Below are 21,096 nucleotides of genomic sequence, written 5' to 3'. Positions count from 1 at the left end.
CGCCATTAGGGTGGGCCAGGGTTGACTCTAGAATGTGTTTGTACGATATGGATATCAAATTAAAGGTATTAATGAGGGTTTTAAAAGCGAGTGGCCCTTAGATGTATATGTGAAGGCGTTCTCGCGATATCGACCAAATGTGGATCAGGTGATCCAGAAAATCATCTGTCGGGTACTGCTAATTTATTTATATATTCAATAACACTAACGGTATTCCTGCCAAGATTCCAAGGCCTGTTGATTTCGCCTTGTAGAACTTTTTCATTTTCTTCTACTTAATATGGTAGGTGTCACACCCATTTTACAAAGTTTTTTCCAAAGTTATATTTTGCGTCAATAAACGAATCCAGTTACCATGTTTCATCCCTTTTTTCGTATTTGGTATAGAATTATGGCATTTTTTTAATTTTTCGTAATTTTCGATATCGATAAAGTGGGCGTGGTTATGGTCGGATTTCGGCCATTTTTTATACCAAGATAAAGTGAGTTCAGATAAGTACGTGGGCTAAGTTTAGTAAAGATATATCGGTTTTTGCTCAAGTTATTGTGTTAACGGCCGAGCGGAAGGACAGACGGTGGACTGTGTATAAAAACTGGGCGTGGCTTCCACCGATTTCGACTATTTTCACAGAGAACAGTTAACGTCATAAAATCTATGCTCCTACCAAATTTCAAAAGGATTGGTGAATTTTTGTTCGACTTATGGCATTAAAAAAATTCTAGACACACTAAATGAAAATGGGCGGAGCCACGCCCATTTTGAAATTTTCTTTTATTTTTGTATTTTGTTGCATCATATCATTACTGGAGTTGAATTTTGACTTAATTTACTTATATACAGTAAAGATATTAAATTTTTTGTTAAAATTTGAATTTAAAAAAATTTTTTTTAAAAAGTGGGCGTGTTCTTCATCCAATTTTGCTAATTTTTATTTAGCACATATATAGTAATAGTAGTAACGTTCCTGCCAAATTTCATCATGATATCTTCAACGACTGCCAAATTACAGCTTGCAAAACTTTTAAATTACCTTCTTATAAAAGTGGGCGGTGCCACGCCCATTGTCCAAAATCTTACTAATTTTCTATTCTGCGTCATAACGTCAACCCATCTACCAAGTTTCATCGCTTTAACCGCATTTGGCAATGAATTATCGCATTTTTTCGGTTTTACGAAATTTTCGATATCGAAAAAGTGGGCGTGGTTATGGTCCGATATCGTTCATTTTAAATAGCAATCTGAGATGAGTACTCAGGAACCTGCATACCAAATTTCATCAAGATACCTCAAAATTTACTCAAGTTATCGTGTTAACGGACGGACGGACGGACGGACATGGCTCAATCAAATTTTTTTTGGATCCTGATTATTTTGATATATGGAAGTCTATATCTATCTCGATTCCTTTATATATGTACAACCAACCGTTATCCAATCAAACTTAATATACTCTGTGAGCTCTGCTCAACTGAGTATAATAATGGAATGACTTAATGTTTTGTAACTTTTGGCAAACCCTATACTTTTGCGTTATTCTATTTATTCTCTTGCGTTTATTGCAGGGCAGCGTAACAAAGTTTTTGACACCACAAAAAAAATTTAAGATTTGTAAACTAAAATTCCACTTGAACTGAGCGCAATAAAGCAATAGAGCAATAAATCCGCGCTTTTTTTCGCCACAATTTCGTTGTATTGTTTTTGATTACTTTTCTGGTTTTCGCTGGCAGCTATCAGAAAACGAACAAGTAAAATTTTTCCACAAAATGCAACCGCTTAACACTTTTGCGATCATTATTATATACATCATTATTATATGCCTCAACTCTGGCCATATTTAGTTATACAAATCTGTTTGTATGTATGCATGCAGCTCATGATATCCGTAGGAAGTGCATACGACAATATTGCATTTGATTTCCGTTTGTTATTAACTTGTCCAGCTAAAGGCAAAAACAACTAAGATGTACACTACACAATATGCAGTTCGGTGCTACTTTCCGCTTGTAACGTTGTTACCACAACATCCGTTAATTGACTGCTGTTTATCAACGATATTCGCTTGGCCATCTATGGCACTCCCACCACATCCCGACGCTACCACACCGCCACCACTAGCCGACTCCTTTACTGTAAATGTAACGTAGTAACGTTTATTACTATCCAACTTGTCTGAAGGCAATGAAATAAGTTGTTTGCTCTTGCCATGCGATAACTCCAGTGCAACTTTACTGCCACCGCAAGCACTTCCGCCACTTGCACCACCACATCCCCCACCACTGCTAAGTATCTTTGGTAGATAGAAGCTCCCTACACCGGTTTTCTTATAGTTACCAAATCCAAACTTTGGCATTGTATGATGGTTCATCATGGGAACTGTAAAGAAAAAAAGGAAACAAGAAAATCAAATACTTATCAAGAAATGAGTCAACATCAACAACATGAGATATGGGGGGAATGCAAGAATTACGAGTAAAAAATTGCTGTGAAAATTTCTTATTTAATTAAAGTGCAAAAAAGTGATTACAGCGCGTTTCACACAAGATTAAGTCGTTTGAGTAAATATTTAAAAGAGTTGTCGTTTGAGCAATTAATGAGTAAATTTTTTAGTGGCAAAGCTGATTAAGTTTTATGAGAATCAAGGACAGATGTCAATTTGATTCTATAAAATCTTCTTTAAAGTTGTAGTAAAAAAATGATATTTCAGCGTAAAATGAAACAGAAATGTAATAAAAGGAAAACTACATTTTCATGAGCATATCTTCGTGCCTCGATGCATAAGCGACTTTCACCCCTGCATTGTTCAAATATTTGAAAAACGAGGTGAATTTTTGCAATGCCTGAAACGTCTGTGAGGATGTTTATTGAGTTCAGCCTTAACATATAACGCTCTTCGCTTTGGCAAGTACCTTGCCGCGGTGTATAGGATAGCGTGGCTTTCTTTATGCACTAACCATTTAGAGCAACGGTCGGGCTTCTAATGCAGGAACATAATTCTTCTCGGACGATACAGATAAACAAATAGATCAGTAGGAAACAAATACCCAGGGCGAGTGTTATTAACGCTCAATTGTGCGCATTAATTTACTATTACGCGGGAATTTTTGTATATCTGAACGAACGAGCAACGTTCATACTCACTTGATCAGGCTGAGGCTGACGACAAAGAGCAAGCTAATTGCGTTCTTATAATATGTGATCCGGGCTATGAAAAGGTGGCTTATGACTCAAAAAAGAAATTGCTAGAAACAGCTGTTAAAGACAAACAATGCATTTCTTCAGTTTCTTAGTAGTAGTAATTTTTTTTTTTTTTTTTTTTTTTTGAGTCATAAGCCACCTTTTCATAGGCCCGGTCACATATATAGATAGTAAGTTATGAAATTGAGATTGTTCGGAGCCACAAGTGAAACCACTGCAAGATGGAAGAAATAACTTTGAGTAGCACTGTAATAAATGTATTTATCATATTATAACCTGGTCACCTTAATATTGAAATGTAATCTGGTCACCTTAGCATAACAGCTGAACTCATATCATACAAAACTTTAACTAACTGTTCCACACTCATCATTCCGCTCTTGAACATAAGTATGCACCCAATATGCACATAAATATAAACATATGTACCTAAGAATATGTATTCATTTGTCTAATGTATAAAGTATGTATGGCTGGGCATTTGCCCTCTCATAAGAATATGTACCTATTTGCCAAAAAACGGTGATAAATTTAGTCCGGGAGCCAGCGACAGTTTAGGGTTAGTCATTTTACAAAAGCTGAAAATTTGTCCTAAGCTTTATTTGGTATCACTAGTAAGTGAATGGACCACCAGCTCGCACGGTTCCGGGGGGTGTAGCTGCGGCAGCCTCCCACACACGTAAAATAACAATAAAAAAAAACTAATACCGCAAAAGCTGAAATTTTGTTAATATGTTTATTATGTTATAAATAAATGAAAAAACGTGTCCATCCGAATTTAGAGTGGGGGATTATGCTCCAGCTTTTCACGTAAAGAAGTGAAAAATATGCGCTGAGTAAACTGATACTACAAAAGCTGAAATTTTGTAAACTAATAGTTAAATTAATAACTTAAACGAAAAAAACATCCAGCTTTAAATTTAGTGGGGGAAAAGTGTCCAGCTGATGCAGTGAAGGATGCTGCGCACGGGTATGCGCTCGGGCGCGTCGTATCTTTGACTGCATCGGCTGGACACTTTTCCCTCACTAAATATAAAGCCGGATATTTTTTTCGTTTAACTTATTTAGTCAACTATTGTATTACCAAATTTCAGCTCTTGCGGTATCAGATATCTATACTTTTCTCATTAAACACAGCGTGCAGTCCATACAGTTATTATACTCACTCACCTGTTTTTGAATTTAAAGTAAATATTTACACATTTAAATATGTATACATAACATAAAAGGTAAATATGCGGACATAAGAGTGCCAATAGTAAATATATAGAAAGCCACTTTGCATAATACTGAGCCAAGATTGAATATGGCAGTTTTACCGAATATTATAGCCCAAGCGACCGAAACTTCTAGAAGCGGACCGCACGGCCGTGAGTCTATTGTATCTAATATTTCAAGGCTCCTTTCTCCCCACCACACCGTCCTCAGATTCGGCATAGAATTCGAGCAGATGAACAGCTGTGAACCGGCTCTATCCCCTCTCCTACTAAAATTTGGATGCTCTGTCCAGTGCGACCGTTGAACTTGTTCAAATCGGAGCTGCCACAATGTCTAACGTACATCCCTTTTGTGTATATTGCTCCAAAAAAGCGGAAAATTACATCTTTTTGATGCGGCCAAATTAAATAAGTGTTTATCGATATTAAAAATTCGGAAAGACGGTGATTTGACTTTCTCCAACGTTGTGCTGCCGGAACAGCCGAACAATTTTCAAAGATACCACAGCCAGTGCCATAACCGTTTTACAGCATTACCGCCTAAACGACGAGGATAAGATCCCAAAAAGCAGGCATCTTCATCTTTAAGTACAGACTAAGTACTTACATTTTTGTTGCAAATAGTATTTTTTAATGAAATATATACTTTTGGTATATACCTAGCTATATAGCTATACAGCTATATCAACGAATATAGACTTCTTATAGAAGAAAAGTCACGGGTTAAAACCGAGGGACGAAATCTTGGTACACAGGTATAGTGCGTTATAGGTTTCTCCTGTATAGTCCTGGTACACATCTATAGTGTAGTATAGGCTCTACATGTATTTCAAAGCGTGACCCTGGCGCCAATGCAGAGTGTTCTTCTATACGCAGTCTATATTCGTTGGCTATATAGCTAGATAGCTATATAGCTAGCGTGTAATTGTGCTGTGCAAAATGTATTTACTTATATTTTTCGCATAGCGTTTGCGTCTTTTTAATATTTTTAGTCGTACTCTTTTCTATTATGCATTATTCATTAATTTTTTATTCACGATAGTGCTGTGGAAGGCGAGCATTTCGCTACAAACGACGACGTTGCTGAAGGCGTCCATGACGGTACATGCGAGGCTGCAGTTCAAGGAGAAGGCGAGGTTGCTGCTGAACCCGAAAATGTGGATGCAGGCGACGATGTCGATGGGGGCGAGGATGCCATTAATCCAGTCGATAACACTGTAGATGACGATGCTGACGTATCTGAAGTTGCTCAAGAGGTATCAAATAATCCTACTTGTATTTTTTGTGATAAAAGTAGGAAAAAACATCAAGGCCACGAGCAACAATTGCATGTATTAGAGAAGGAAAAGGCATTGGAGAATATACAGCAAATCGCTATGGATTTAGACGATGTACAGTTTATTGAAAAATTGCATAACTTGTGGTTAGAAGAAAAATTAATATTTCATCATGCGATATGCCGAAAAAAATATGAAAATAGAATCTCAGCGAAAAAAAGCAAAGAGAAGCCAAAAACAGGGTGGCATACAGCTCGCAATGTTCATTCTCAAGCGTATGAGGAAATATGTCAGTTTGTGTCGAAAAATATCATCGCCAAGAATCAGTCGTTTTTCCTGTCGTCTCTAAACACGATATTTATAGATTATTTGGAACAACACAAGGCAAACACAGGTGTGTATACGATGAAGCCATATCATCTAGAAAATCGGCTTCTAGCTACATTCCCAAAAAAAAATAACCGTCGTGTTGCACAACAATAAAAAAATTGTAAAACCTTACAAAGGCGTTCTTGTACAGCAACAATTTAATCAACTAGAAAGGGAGGACGTTTTATTGCATGCAGCATTAATTTTAGGACAGGAAATACAGAATATTGAACAAAACAAATTGCCAGATCAGCTCACTTCTGCTGATTTAATCAAAGGAGAGTGTGATGTTCCAGAGAACCTGTTTAATTTTTATTTAGATTTACTTTGTGGACCAAATTCTCGTAGTAGGCGCGGCGACAGATCAAATAGATTAGCAAAATCTTTTTCCGAGGACATGATATATGCAGTGTCAAATGGGCAAATAAAACCTTCTAAACATATATGCCTTGGCTTGAGTCTAAAAAGTTTAACTAATAGCAAGAAGATTGTTAATATTATGAACCGATATGGCCACTGCTGTAGCTATACAATTCTGGAGGGTATCGAGACTGAAGCCACGTTTACTTCTTCTGTGCGTTCTGATATTTGTGCTGAAGACATCGTTCGCTCAAGAAATCTATGCACAGGTGTCGCATTTAATAATTTCGATCGACACTTCGATACGTCAGGCGGCCACAACACACTGCACGACACCGTGGGTATAATTTTTCAAAATATTGATAATTCTACTGAGGATGAAATTGACAATGATATTGAGAATGATATTGAGGATGATATTGAGGACAACAGCCCTGAAATAATTACACCAGGCCCTTCCGAAAACAGTAATAAAAAACGAAGACGGACTTTCGACACAATTACTCACGAATTACAACCGTAGAATAAGACACCGAAAATTTACGAACGTTTACAGCCTGTGGATGTTTTATCAAATTTATCAAACCCTAACTCAAAATGGTTACAACAAATTAATTTCGTGTTCATGCTTTCCCACTACCTTGAAATACCCAAAACACCGATGTGGGTTGGTTTTAATAGCTTGATCTACAAGGATACAGCTCCAACGCAAAAGGTCTGTTACTTAACCACAATCAACTCTTCACCGACGAATAAATCAGTTGTTGTAGAAACTATGAAGCAGAGTCAACAGGTCGCAAAGGAATGCGGCGGAAAGCTTATGCAAGTAACATATGATCTTGCTATAACTAAAGTTGCACTTCAGATTCAATCGACCGAAAAACCGCGTTACAACGACTTATTTATTCATGTTGGATCCTTCCACATAATGATGTGTTATTTTAGAGCTGTTGGTAAATTTATTGAAAACTATGGTATTACGACCATTATGGTCAACGCGGAAATGCTAGCGAATGGATCTGTTAACAGTTATATTGCAGGAAAACATTTTAATAGGTGCAAACGATTGCATCCAATGGTATCATTAGCTCTGCAAATTTTACATTTCGAAGAATTTTTTAAGCGGGAAAATATTGAATGTAGCGACGACATGAAAACATATTTACTGAAATATAAGGAAGAAAGATCTGATGAACCTCGAGTACTTCCACGAAACCTACAGGATTTATTAGATAAATATGAACAATTTAAACAGCAAACACTGCAAGGAGAGCATGGCAAAACTCCACAATTTTACATGATGTACGTTAGTTTTATTGACTATTACTTAACACTGTATGCAAGCATACGAAGTGGGAATTTACAACTTTTTATATCTATCTTGCCTAAAATAGCCAACTTGTGTTTTGCTTTTAATCAACAAAACTACTCAAGATACTTAGTGAAGTACCACGATAATCTGCTGAAAGTTGATGAAACTCATCCAGGATTAAAAAAGGATCTAGAACTGGGAACATTTGGTGTGAAGAGAACTGACAAAGCAAACTCAAGACAACCCGTTGATTTAACTTTAGAGCAAACAATAAATGCCGATGCTGCCAATAAGCTTACAGGTGTGAGTCACACGACAAATTCGATATCTGCTCGACAGCGTTGGTGCAAAAGTCACGCTTTAAGATCTACAATAATAAGTCATACGATGGAGCAGATAGGGTTGAGAAAAGTTCAGGATATCACTGCCGACTTGCAGCCGAGCAGAATAACTAAAAATTCTAAACAGCTTAGTAATTTTATTGATAATATTAAACAAAACATTAATCCGTTTGCTGCTGATTTAGATAACAATTATTTATTTAATATTTCGACACGTCAAACGGTACAAGAAAATATCGAAAGATTCTTACTTAATGTCGAAACAATGGGTAATGAACAACGAGAAAATTTTATTACACAATGTGCAGAAGATGAAAAAAGATTTGAAAAACCCATAAAACAAAATAAAGTACTTAATTTTACAGACAATATGCAAAAAAAGAAAATGACAGTGTCAGGAAAAGTTGTTGAACTGCGTACGCAACGTGACTTTTTTGGCCAATTTTTATGCATATCTTTGCAAAAATCTCTAGATATAGATAAAGTTTTAATATATCCTCTAACTCCAGTGCCATTATCAATGTGTCACATGGATGGATCTATTTGCAAAACTAATAAGGCAGCTCTATTAAAAGTACTCGAGCAGCAGATTGAGCCGCATACTCCGGAGCATACTAACGTGAAGGTGTTCGATGGATTTTTTATGCTTCATTTGATGAGGGAAATTCCAGCTACTTACGGAAACATATCTACTAAAATTTTAAGTATGTTTTGTTCTAATAATGCGGAAGTTGTAGTAATCGCCTTTGATAGGTACATTTTTCCTTCAATCAAAGATAATGAACATTCTTTAAGAGGAATGCAAGTCACACAATTCCACATCGAGGGACCAGATCAAATACGTTCTTCTGATTTCAGTAACGACTTGAAAAACGCTAATTTTAAAGAGGCGTTAGTGAATTTTATTATACAGCACTGGACACTTGATCACGCAGCACCTTTCATTGGCAATAAAACTATTTATATTAATTATGATCAGTGCTATAAATATAAAGTAAATAATGGCCATGTAGAAAGGACACACGATGTTTTATTAAGCTGCCCAGCGCATGAAGAAGCGGATACGAAGATAGTTTTCCACGTCTGTCAAATAGATTACGACGCACATGTCACGATAAGATGCTCGGATACTGACGTGGCCATTATAATGCTTTCTAACATGAGTGCCTTAAGTAACGCTGATGTTAAAGTTTCAATGGAAGCCGGAGTCGGTAATAATCAGCGCTTTATTAACATTAGCAAGTTGTATGAAACGTTGGGCCCTAAATTAAGCGCCGCGCTACCGGCTTTCCATGCATTGACGGGTTGCGACTATAACCCGTCATTTTTCAAGAAAGGAAAAAGCCGGCCGTATAAAATTTTACAAAACTCAGAACGTTTTATCGATAGTTTTATCAAACTAAGCAACGCACCTGACGACGAGTTGCAGAATACGTTCGATATTATAGAAGAATATGTTTGTCGTATGTATGGATTCAAAAAAATCAACAAAGTCAATGAAGCACGAGTTGCAACATTTTTGAAGACGTACAAGGTTTTACAAAACGATGACATATTCCGGTTACCGAAGAATAATATCGACGGATCAGCTCTGCCTCCCTGCAAAATTGAGCTGCACCAACATTTGCTGCGGACAACATACATAGCAAATATTTGGGCACATGTTCATCTTCAGGTTCCAACGGCATTACATCCGACTGATTTTGGATGGGAAGAAGATGAGGGAAAATTCAATTTTAAATGGTTCGAGGGTGACCAGCTACCCGCTACCCTTGGTGATATAACTATCGATGATGGCGATGACCAAAAAAGTACTGAAGGTTAGAATAATACTGATATATTTTTCTCTCATTTCATTATTTGTCAGTTTCAATTTTTGATTATTTTCTGTTTAATTTTATCATACAATTTTAATTTAAAAATAAAACTGAGTTATATTTGTAACAATTTTGGATAGCATGTCACCTTCTTTTTGTAATTTATAATCAGATTTGAATTAAAATTTTGCTCTTGCGTGTTAAATGTTTATATACTATTATCATCTATATCTTTTAATATATTATTATTATATATGTTTACAGATCCTGACGAAGATCTTTCACGGGTCGACATCGCTGTCAGTGATAATGACAGCGATAATGAGTACGATGGCGATGAATCCGAAGAAAGCGAAATTTAAAATATTAGCTATTCACGTATTAGCACACTATGTATATTTATTTTGAATTTTAGTATGCTTTTTGTAAATAAATAATACATTTTTAAGTAATTAATAGTAAACCTACTTTTTATTATCCTCCTTTAGAGCAGAAAAGTTATACGTATCTATCATCCAATAACTGCATGGACGGCACGCTGTGTTTAATGAGAAAAGTATAGATATCTGATACCGCAAGAGCTGAAATTTGGTAATACAATAGTTGACTAAATAAGTTAAACGAAAAAAATATCCAGCTTTAATTTTAGTGAGGGAAAAGTGTCCAGCCGATGCAGTCAAAGATATGACGCGCCCGAGCGCATACCCGTGCGCAGCATCCTTCACTGCATCAGCTGGACACTTTTCCCCCACTAAATTTAAAGCTGGATGTTTTTTTCGTTTAAGTTATTAATTTAACTATTAGTTTACAAAATTTCAGCTTTTGTAGTATCAGTTTACTCAGCGCATATTTTTCACTTCTTTACGTGAAAAGCTGGAGCATAATCCCCCACTCTAAATTCGGCTGGATACGTTTTTTCATTTATTTATAACATAATAAACATATTAACAAAATTTCAGCTTTTGTGGTATTAGTTTTTTTTTATTGTTATTTTACGTGTGTGGGAGGCTGCCGCAGCTACACCCCCCGGAAGTGCGCCAGCTGGTGGTCCATTCACTTACTAGCGATGCCAAGTAAAGCTTAGGACAAATTTTCAGCTTTTGTACTTTTGGTCACTAAAAAATGTCGCTGGCTCCCGGACTAATTGGAAGGCTGCAGTTAGTTAAAGAAATTAGCACATGTACATATGTGTCTCAGTTTTGCTTCGCTGATACAATTTTAGGCAGCAGCATTGCAATGCAAATTGATTTCTATTTCATTCCTTTTTTGATCATTCTGAAGCGCACGGCCACGTAGCATCGTATATGATTATAAATTATATTTAAAAATAAAAATTGTTTAAAGTGGAAATTTATTTGCGGTTTGTGCTTTTTATTAAAACAATTAGTTACCGAAAAAGCTTGGTAGCTCAACAGAGATCTCATGTAAATTTCTAAAAGATGCCATCAAAGGCGAATTCAGTACCAAGAGTTGTTCTCCCAACAGCTGATTACTTTTTCTAGATGATTTTCCTTACAACGCTTTGGTACAACAATATGTCAGTTAATCGAAATCAATACAAATTTTCTTTTGACTTGACATTCTCCTGCACGTCGAATTGGTCGAATTCGCTTTGACATCACCTTGTATAGATTCGCCTTGGTTGTCAGAGTGCCAGAAACGTATCAAACGTGTAAAGTACATATATGAAAATAAAAATTGCTTCTCCCCTAGTATAGCTTATACTAGGCGATAACTCTGCCGTCATGCTTGTAAATATATGTTAAACTTAAGATTTCTTAAATTTATGTTAACACAAATGATACACCATCGACTCTACTAGTGCTTCCTGTATATGCATTCAGCTTGAAATCTGACTTCATTGTTGAAAAATTTGGGCAACTCTTTCCATTAAGAAATAGCCGTATTTTTGTTAAGTAACCATTATAAATTAAACTTGCTGACTTATATAGCTTCTTATTCTGTGACAAGATATGATATTAAGATATTAAGCACATACATAACTATTTACACTCGCATGTAGTAGGATATCGGATATCCTAGTATATAAAAAACAATTGTCACAACATTTTAGGCCGCGATGGACTCCTAAAATACTGACCCGATTTTGAATTTGTTTTGCACCCCGCGTGTAGTTTGATCTAGCTTGAGAGATAGATTAGGTTATATCTCAGTTTATAGTCGAAATATTATTTTATTGCAAATTTTTTTATTTGTTTATACGTAATAATAAAATGTTACGTATACGCAGTGGCACTCATATTTTCAGGTGGTGTGGATATACTTCCGTGTAATTGCTTGGTGTTTAATTAAACAACCTGCTTATCAATAAAAACATTATAGCGAATGATATCAAGTATAGCACATCACCAGGCCCGCCGAGAGGGTGGGGGGTTTCTGAGGGGGCCCGCGATTTAGAAGTACTATGAAATTTTTATTAATCCAGGAGAGTCTTTAGTTGTGTAGAGGGTAATTTTCATACCCCTGGGTGACTGGGGTCTCGAGATATAGGCCAAAACGTGGGCCAGTGTATGCCTAGACAGTGTTTATACAATATGGATATCAAATGAAAGCTGTTGATGAGTGCTTTAGTACAGATTAATATATTATCCAGAGACGGACTGGGACTGGGATTGAGATTAGGACTGGGACTGAGACTCGGAGTGGGACTAGGATTGAGACTCGAAGTGGAACTGGGACTGGGACTGGAATAAAATACATACCACCCTCTGGGACAGGCAATAAGGGATGCAGAAGAATGAGAAGAAATTGAGAGAAGAGAAAAGAGAGAAGGAGATTGAGAAAGAGATCGAATGAGACGAAGATGGAGATAGATGAAGCGAAAGATACGGAGGAAGGAGTGAATAAAAGGATTAGGAAAAAGTGAAGAGGGGGGAGGGTAGAGACAGACGGAAAAAGCTTTTTAAAAAGTATGCAGATATGCCAAATTTAGGGCAGGGCAACGTCTGCCGGGTCTTCTAGTACATTTATAAGTACACAAATGCAATTTTATGCATAAAAATCGTGCGACTAATCTCAAATGAGAGTAACGCACGAGTAGTTCCTTTCGTTTACAATGGGCTATAATTTCATATTGGAAAGTAACCCGCGAGTAGTTTCTTTCGTTTACAATGGGCTATAATTGCATATTGGATATAGTATCTTGTGTGTATAATGGGAATTACTCCAATCATATAAAAGCATCTGGACTCATACTAGACTAATCGCATTATTTGTAGGGCATACATATATAAGACTGCGTGCTATAAACGCTAAATACATAAATACTGTCTTCCATCACTGCCTTCGGTAAGCCATTCACTATCATCACTGCTCTGATATTTATGCGAACCTAGCAACATTATAAAATATTATAACGCTAAATAGAATTCATATTCTAAAAGAAGAAATAATAAGTACAACGAACGATATTGTGTATATTTTTTCGAACAGTGGTGTGGTCATTAGGCGTGCAAACAAGGGAGCATAAGCCTATTTATTAAGGGATGTGAGAATCATTTGGATGCAGAGTTTCTTTAAGGCCCAAACTCTCAGCTCAAACATCTAAAGAACGATGACTCTAATAACAAAGGTATTTGAATATATAGGGAGACTTATGAATAAATTTAAAAATAATTTAATGGCCTGCTCTGAGAGTCGGAGTCTTGAGCTGCATATTAGGATGTAGTTAAAGTTGGAGTAGGAGTTGCGCTTAATTTGGTAAACAGAAATAATCCATATAATGTGGAGTTGTGCAGAGTATCATATATCCAAGCTTTGGGGAACTGAACGTGAGCAGAATAACAGTTGTAAAGAGCGGGTTCAATGTATTAAGTAGGGAGCTAACACTTGTGGCTGGCTGTGAGTGATTAAGTTAGTGTTTTGAAGAAACAAATATGTAATTCCGGCTTTTTAAAAATATGTTTGTTGGTGTCTTATCCGTAATAATCAACACCGACAAGTTATTGTGTCATTATAACTAGTGAATTAGTATCGTCGAGTTATCGGTTCGTTATAGCCGAGTAATCGGCTTCTTATTCGTTTCGGCTGGTATTGATTTTATATTGAAATTTTTCGTGTATTTGTTTCTTAGCAAACGTACAAGTCGTCGCAAATAAATTGATAAGATGCCTCCGATAGGATATCAATAACTTTTCGTTAGCAAATCGATAACTTCAAGTTAACAAATCTATAACATTTCAGCAAGTCGATCAATTTGATCAATTTTCGTTAGCAAATCAACAACTTTGAGAAATCTAATCTGTTATATTATTTCAATAACAAATCAATAACTTTCTGATAACACGCCGATAAAAAATGTTTACCAATCCGATAACAAATCGACCCATTTCTATAAAAAATTGGTCACTTTTTAATTATATGTCGAGAACATTTTGATAAAGAATCGTTAACTCTCGGCCGAAAAATCGATAAATTTTAGATAACAATTTGATACTTTTCCAATACAGGTCGATAACTTTACTATAACAAATCGAAAACGCCCCATAACTTTTCGATAATTAATCGACAAATTTCCGATAATTCGTTCATAAGTAATCGATCTATAGTTGCTGACGATAGCAAATTTATAACAAATCGATAACTCTTCTATACCCCGACGACAACGCACCTATTACAAACTGATAGGTGTCATCCGTTCACGGTTGGTAACAAATCGAAAGCACACCGATTGCAAATTGATAGCATTCTGTTAACAAGTCGATAAACGTTCGATACCAAATTTATAACTATGTGATAAAATATCAGTAAACAGACCTTATCATACTAATTATTTTTTTATAATAAATCGATAACTTTCCGATAACACATCGATATATCATGGATAAACTTTGTTATCGGTAGCAAACTTATAACACTTCTATTACAAGTCTACAACTTTTCTCTACTCTGTCGATAAAACACTTATAACAAATCGATAACTATCGATCCGAAATGGATAATTCATCCATAACCTGACGATAACAAACTTTTAACGCTTCAATAACAAGTTGATAACACGGCATCCAGTTTCGGTTCCCGCTTTGCTCCTTTGATCTTACACCCTTGATTTCTGCTGATCAACTGTTTTAATATAGTATTTACTAGATGTCACAAAGCGTCTATCAAAATTTCCCTAGATAAATTCTTCTTGTTTATCGATTTGTGCACTCACCAGATTTATCTCCACGTCTAGCAGAGCCAATAATTCTACATCGAACTCATTCAAACAAAGATGGTCCAGTGGGTTCACACTCAACCCCCTCTGCACGCCCATCATTCCAAGAATAAAAATACTTTCACGTACAAACTAGCGTCTGTTCGTACTAAGTACAATAGCAGTAAAAATGATGACAACTGAAGAGATGAAGTTCGGACTAACATTATTCCATAGAAAATTAAATGCAAAGAAAATCAGCAAAGCGATACTATAATAAAAATTGTTCATTGCATTTTAGCACCCTCCGGGGGACGTACTGAAAAATTGTCTTATTCGCACGCCATGTAAGTTTGGCTATTCCATATTAAAACGGTTGCAGGAGCCAGCAAAAACAATGTACTTTAATATTGCAAAGGACAGCGAAAAAAACGGGAGCTCCAGTGACAATGACGAAATAAACTGTAAGTAAGATATGCAAAGTGACATTTAAATATCCAAGAAATTTTAAGTTGGGCAAAAGGAAATATGGCTGAAAGCTGCATTGGTTACGTGAACGAATTTTGAGTTAAAATAAAGTTGTCTTTAATGTGCAAAATAAACTTTAAACGTTTTCGAGCGAGAGAGCCTTTCCAGAGCGAAGCATTCGCAGAAAATGTGAACCAGCGTTTCATCTTCCAGCCAACAAAAGCAACAGATTTGTGTGCCGGATGGATTTAACTTACGAAGATTATGTCGTAGACTATAATGCCTCATATAGTACCCAGTCAGAGTTTTTAGGTCCTCTCTACTGAGATTAATGAGTTTGGCTGATACTCTTTGACCTATTCAGTGCGGTCTGGACTGCTTTGTTTACCAGTTACATACGGTTTCCGTAGTGGATGCCTTTGTCAGTCCAAAGAAGGGCTCTGGATCATAGAATGCCGCTATAGCAGTCGGCTTCGCTAGGTAGTCTGGATGTTCATTACCTTCATTTATTTAATGTCAGGTAACCCACTATAATAAACCCTCGTTTTAGGCTCCCAGATAATTTAAAACTCCGACGCATTCATTCACTAGCTCGAAGTAATTGTGTAAGACTTCAAGGCGCGTAAGGCTGCCTGCTCCCTGGCATAATGAGGGAACTCCTCGAAGGTAAGCCGGTTCGTAGACATTATCTACCCCAAACTTCTATTGCATGGATTTCTGCTTTAAAAAAGCTAGGATTGCATTGATATCGTTTCCTTGGGGTTTGGCTCATGAATGCCAGCTCCCGCTTTTCCGTCATCAAACTTCGATAAATCCTGGAAAAGACATCTGAATCAGGCTCAATATATGGATTCCCTCTTTCCCTAACAGCTCTGTCCACAATGGACACCTCAAAGTTTTGCTAGCTTCTGAGCGTGGGGCCCAAGTATCACATAGTTTCAATACGGCATTTGCTATAAATTTTCTTACTACTTTTATATACCCTGTCATGTTTTGGCTTCTTAACTCACAAGTATTTTGAAATCTTAGTGCAGGAAGTGTTTGCCTCTTAGGCAACTCGAACTAGTCGATGCAGTTTGCTTAATTTTCCTATTGCTGTTTTGGTACGTCTTCGGCCACCAAACGCGGGAAACACAATTAAATGATTAGTAAATCATTTTGGGCAAAGAAAGCTTATGTTGCTTTGTTTAAGGTAGCATTCAAATGGCCATTCCATGTGGGGGTTATAACCATTGTAGTCGATGTTACTTGTATAGATCCGGCAATTTCCGGTAACAAGCACATTGAAGTACTAGCCCGACCATCTCGCGAACGATTAATATGACCACATCAAATATTCTAGGCCATACCGCCTCCATGATGAACTTGGGGTCGCCAGAGCATCGCCTGCTAAATATGTGTATGAAAAATTCATATTTGTAACGGGATTGCCTTCGCGTAGGCCAGCTTGACAATTGGGTTTCATAAGCTATGAAGCTGAAAAGTTTTGTATTGCTCTTATCACCCCTTAAGTCCCGTTAAAAAAGGCAATAGTACAGTTTTGTTACCGGTTGATAGACAGTCCTTTGGTATCACACCAACTTTCTATGATTCGTAGGGCTTGTTCCATGCGATTCGGTAATGTTTCTTTGTACACCCCTGTGATGCAGGGTACTACGTCATCTGCCTAACTTTATGTGTCAATCGCATTGTACTTCACTAACTAAATAAGGTATTCTACGACTAGGATACGCAATTGGGGCGAGAGTACACCCTCTTGAGGGCATCCCCTAGTGGCCAAATTTGACTCGGTTGTCCTTCGAAGCTCAATATTGATTTTTCCTCTCTTTGGCATGGATAGCACTCATCGGATGATCATTGGGTTTATATCGTTGCCAATCATAGCTTGTTCGAAAACGTGTTACCGAAAGCCCCTAAATTTCAATAAAAGCGCAGAGGGCTATAATTTTATACTCTCAAGACTTTTCATCTTTTTCCGTGAGGCTTAATAATACGCACCTCTAGGGAGTTTGTTTAGGTTGACCTCCCTAATGTGCTGATCCAAAATTTGATCCATTCCCTTTATGAGAAACGAACTAACGGTAGTTGGTCGATGCGCCGGGGGCAGTTGCCCGTGCTTCCCTGGCTTCGGTAGGAATACTACCTTAACATCTGTTCACCTGGTTGTAATGTGGCCGAGCTGAAGAGATGATTTATATAGGTTGGATAGGGCTGGGGCTATTTGGTTTATTCTCTAGACCCTACCTCAAGCTAACATAACTATTTAAAATTGTTTCGTCTATTTCTAAACTGCAACGTACAGTCCTAGATAAAGATTTGAGTGATTTAATTTTTATACATTTTATATCCACTTTCTTAAAGCACGCACCATATAGGCAGTTTTGTTTGGTTTGCGGTTAAATTTAGCATAACAGCTTGCTGGATCATTAGCTGAGCTTATAAAATGCCCGTCGTCTACAGATGTGTTAGCGAAATTTTGAAAAGGTCAAACCACCTACAATGGCTTTGTCAATGCATCCAATGCTCGCGAACTAAATGCGGCAGCTGTTACCTTTTCAAATCGCCAAACAATGTTGACGTAAGATGAAAATACGTCAGTATAGGGTGCCGTAAGTATATACTAAGTTAAAATAAACAAAGCATTTAAAATACAATGTAAGTGAGAAAAATTTCCTTAACCAAACTTGTACACGAACTTGTGTTCGTCTTAGAAAGTTTCTCAACCTGAGTTCATTCATACTTGCTCATTCCCACGCTACACCTATATGGTAGGTACATTTTGTTAACTAAATCCCAATTAAATATCCAGACACAATGGCATGCATTTAAGTACGAGGGTTGCTCATATTGTGCTGTTGGATAACCAGAAACACAATTTAAGAAGCTGTTAAAACTCCGCGATTGGAACTGGCACGGAATTTCTCCTTTAGTCCCCAGAACATGTTGTTGCTGTTGTTGTTGTAGCGATAAGGTTGCTCCCCGAAAGCTTCGGGGAGTGTTATCGATGTGATGGTCCTTTGCCGGATACAGATCCGGTACGCTCTGGTACCGCATCACCATTAAGTTGCTAGCCCGACCATTTCGGGAACGATTTATGTGGCCACATTAAACCTTCAGGCAATCCCCTCCCTTCCCAACCCAAGTTCCATGAGGGGCTTGGGGTCGCCATAGCTTCGTCTGTTAGTGAAACAGGATTCGCCTCGGATAGGTAAGGTTGACAATTGGGTTTGGAGAAGCTGCATATTGCGCTGGCAACCTGAAGGGTTGCGCTAGACAGCCCCTTGAATCTGGTATTTTAGTCGCCTCTTACGACAGGCATACCTACCGCCGGTATAGTCTGACCCCCTAACCCGATGGGGCCAGAACATCATCTACCACAGTAAGGCGGGAGCACTCCCCATGAAGAAAAAAACCAAAATATTGAACAAACAATTTCTGTTAAATGCTCAGAAACCTGGGCATCATAATAGAAAATTTATTGATGGGACCTGGCTTTCCAAGAGTATAAGGTGACATCTCATATATCCAGCGCACAAGAATGAAGCTGTTTAAACCTGATGAGCCTAAACAGGCCCTCAGTTACATCCACAATAAGTCTCATGGGGAAAAATGCCCGTTCGTTCGCAGAGTCCAATACTCAAAACTCGCAGTGGAGGAAATGAGACTTCTTAAACTCGCGCGCTACTCTGCCACAACTTCGATCTGAATACAGTAAAAGGTTAAATACTAACTTATCCTGAATCAACTCCTAAATACCCAATGTATGTCCTGCATGTAACGTATTCCTCACACCATTATTCACAACTTTTCAATTGTAACGTCGATTCAACGGCTCTAGCACCTACGTCTCTTTGCTCTAATGCTATTCAAACTGAAAATTTCCTTGCACTTCGGTTAGAGGATATCAATGACAATTTGGATGGGACGAAGCACTATTACAATAAGAAGTGCATTGACGTAGCTAAAACTTTACCAAGGAGGTTCTAGGAAATATAGTATTTAGCTTCATGTTACATGTTTGTCCTAGGGAAGAGAAAAGCAAATGATAAAAACCCTAGCATCTGAGCAATCTTGTTTTCTATACGGTAGATTTCGACAAACATTTAGTTGGATATCAAAATATACTCGCTCGGCAGATTTGATCAAGGTATCTCAAAAGTTGAGGGCCTAGTTTGTGTTCAGGTAGACGGACATGACCAAATCAACTCAACTCGTCATCCTTATCATTTCGATATTGGTGGGTATATCTGTTTTCTTTAAAATTTAACCACTGCATTTTCTTGAAAGGTATAAAAATTGAATTTCCTGCGTATACCGTGTATGAATCAGTTTACACTTGAAGAAAGCCATTCCGATTCCTATTGAAGTGGAGTACGATTTTATATTGAAAGTCATGATGAGTGATAAGACTCATTTCCATCTTAGCGTTAATGAGAAAAATTATCATTCCTGGGATAGCAAAGAGCCATTACACTCGATCAAACTTTTTGCATATCCCTGCTAATTACCCTGAAGAAGTCTTCGGGCAATTTTTCTTTGACGACTTTGGATAGCGCAACTACGTATTATAAACCTTTTTCTTTCTGAATTTAATGTTTTGGAATTAGAGCACATCTCCTCCCAACAGGATGGCGCAACTGCAGGCACTACAGGAGCCATTACCAATAAACTAAAAGAGACCTTACTTAGTAACTTAGTCTCTCGTTCAAGTTATTTGAACTGGCCTGCTTATTGACAGTATTTAACACGTTCTACACTTCTTATTTTGGGATTTTCCGTTTTACTACAACAAGCCTCAGACTCTTGAAGCCATTGTCCTGAATATTCGAGAGGAATGCGAATTAGTATCAATCGAACGAAGTTCTGGTGGAAAATGTCATAAAAGGGGTCCGTATCGCCACCAACTCGAAATTATTGTTTTTACACTACGGTTTGTTTACCAAAGGTAAGACAGAGACAGCCCATCCTTGTTTTCCTTAGCCCAACCTAGGAAGAAATTTATCGGAAAAAATGGCACTGCGAATTGCAATTTTTTTAATAAATATTATGTGCTTATTTAACCAGGATGAGTCCAAGGTAGCCTCTTTCACTAGCCCACCTTTGTAAACAAAAGTTGTAAACACTCTGGTTCGTTTGCCCAGCGTAAGCCCTGAATTACTTGGAAAAAAATTGTCATCCAGTGTTAATAAAAAGTATTATTTTTATGCAAGGTTAACTCAGTACAGCCCAACTCATTTTTGCGCTAGGCCAACCTTGTAAAAAATTATTTAAATCAGGTTTCAAAATTTTGTTTTTCAATAAATCTTAAATCTACAAAAAAACATTTCAGTAGAGAGAAATTTCATGATATGATATCTCAAAAAAAAAAATGTATTTAAAACATTCTTTTTTGAAACAATCGATCTTGAAAAATTAAATTATATTGAATCAAAAGGTTTTGATTTTCAGAATTCATGACCGAAGGAACGGTTTTTTCTATTACCGCTTTGTTTTGAGATTACTTTACGTTTCTCAGGAAAAATATTACAGTAAGTAATTAATATATGTCAACTTAGTGAAGCGGTCCCTTTATGTCACAAAAAGG

General features: G+C 37.1%; 1 protein-coding gene across 10 annotated transcripts in view; it reads right to left on the bottom strand.

Annotated features, from left to right (window-relative positions):
- Positions 1-1,524: 1,524 nt before the first annotated feature.
- Positions 1,525-21,096, bottom strand: part of LOC137237609 (uncharacterized) — a 530,759-nt gene continuing 511,187 nt past the window's right edge. For all 10 annotated transcript variants that reach the window (XM_067761435.1, XM_067761440.1, XM_067761441.1 and 7 more), the window contains one exon: positions 1,525-2,374. In XM_067761435.1, the coding sequence (XP_067617536.1) occupies positions 1,992-2,374 (383 nt within the window). In that variant the 3' untranslated portion in view covers positions 1,525-1,991. The remainder of the gene's footprint in view (positions 2,375-21,096) is intronic.

The sequence above is a fragment of the Eurosta solidaginis genome, chromosome 1, assembly GCF_040869045.1.
Source record: "Eurosta solidaginis isolate ZX-2024a chromosome 1, ASM4086904v1, whole genome shotgun sequence".
Taxonomy (NCBI): Eukaryota; Metazoa; Arthropoda; class Insecta; order Diptera; family Tephritidae; genus Eurosta; species Eurosta solidaginis.
The sequence above is the reverse complement of the archived record's forward strand: the minus strand, read 5'-3'. Positions and strand labels throughout refer to the sequence as shown.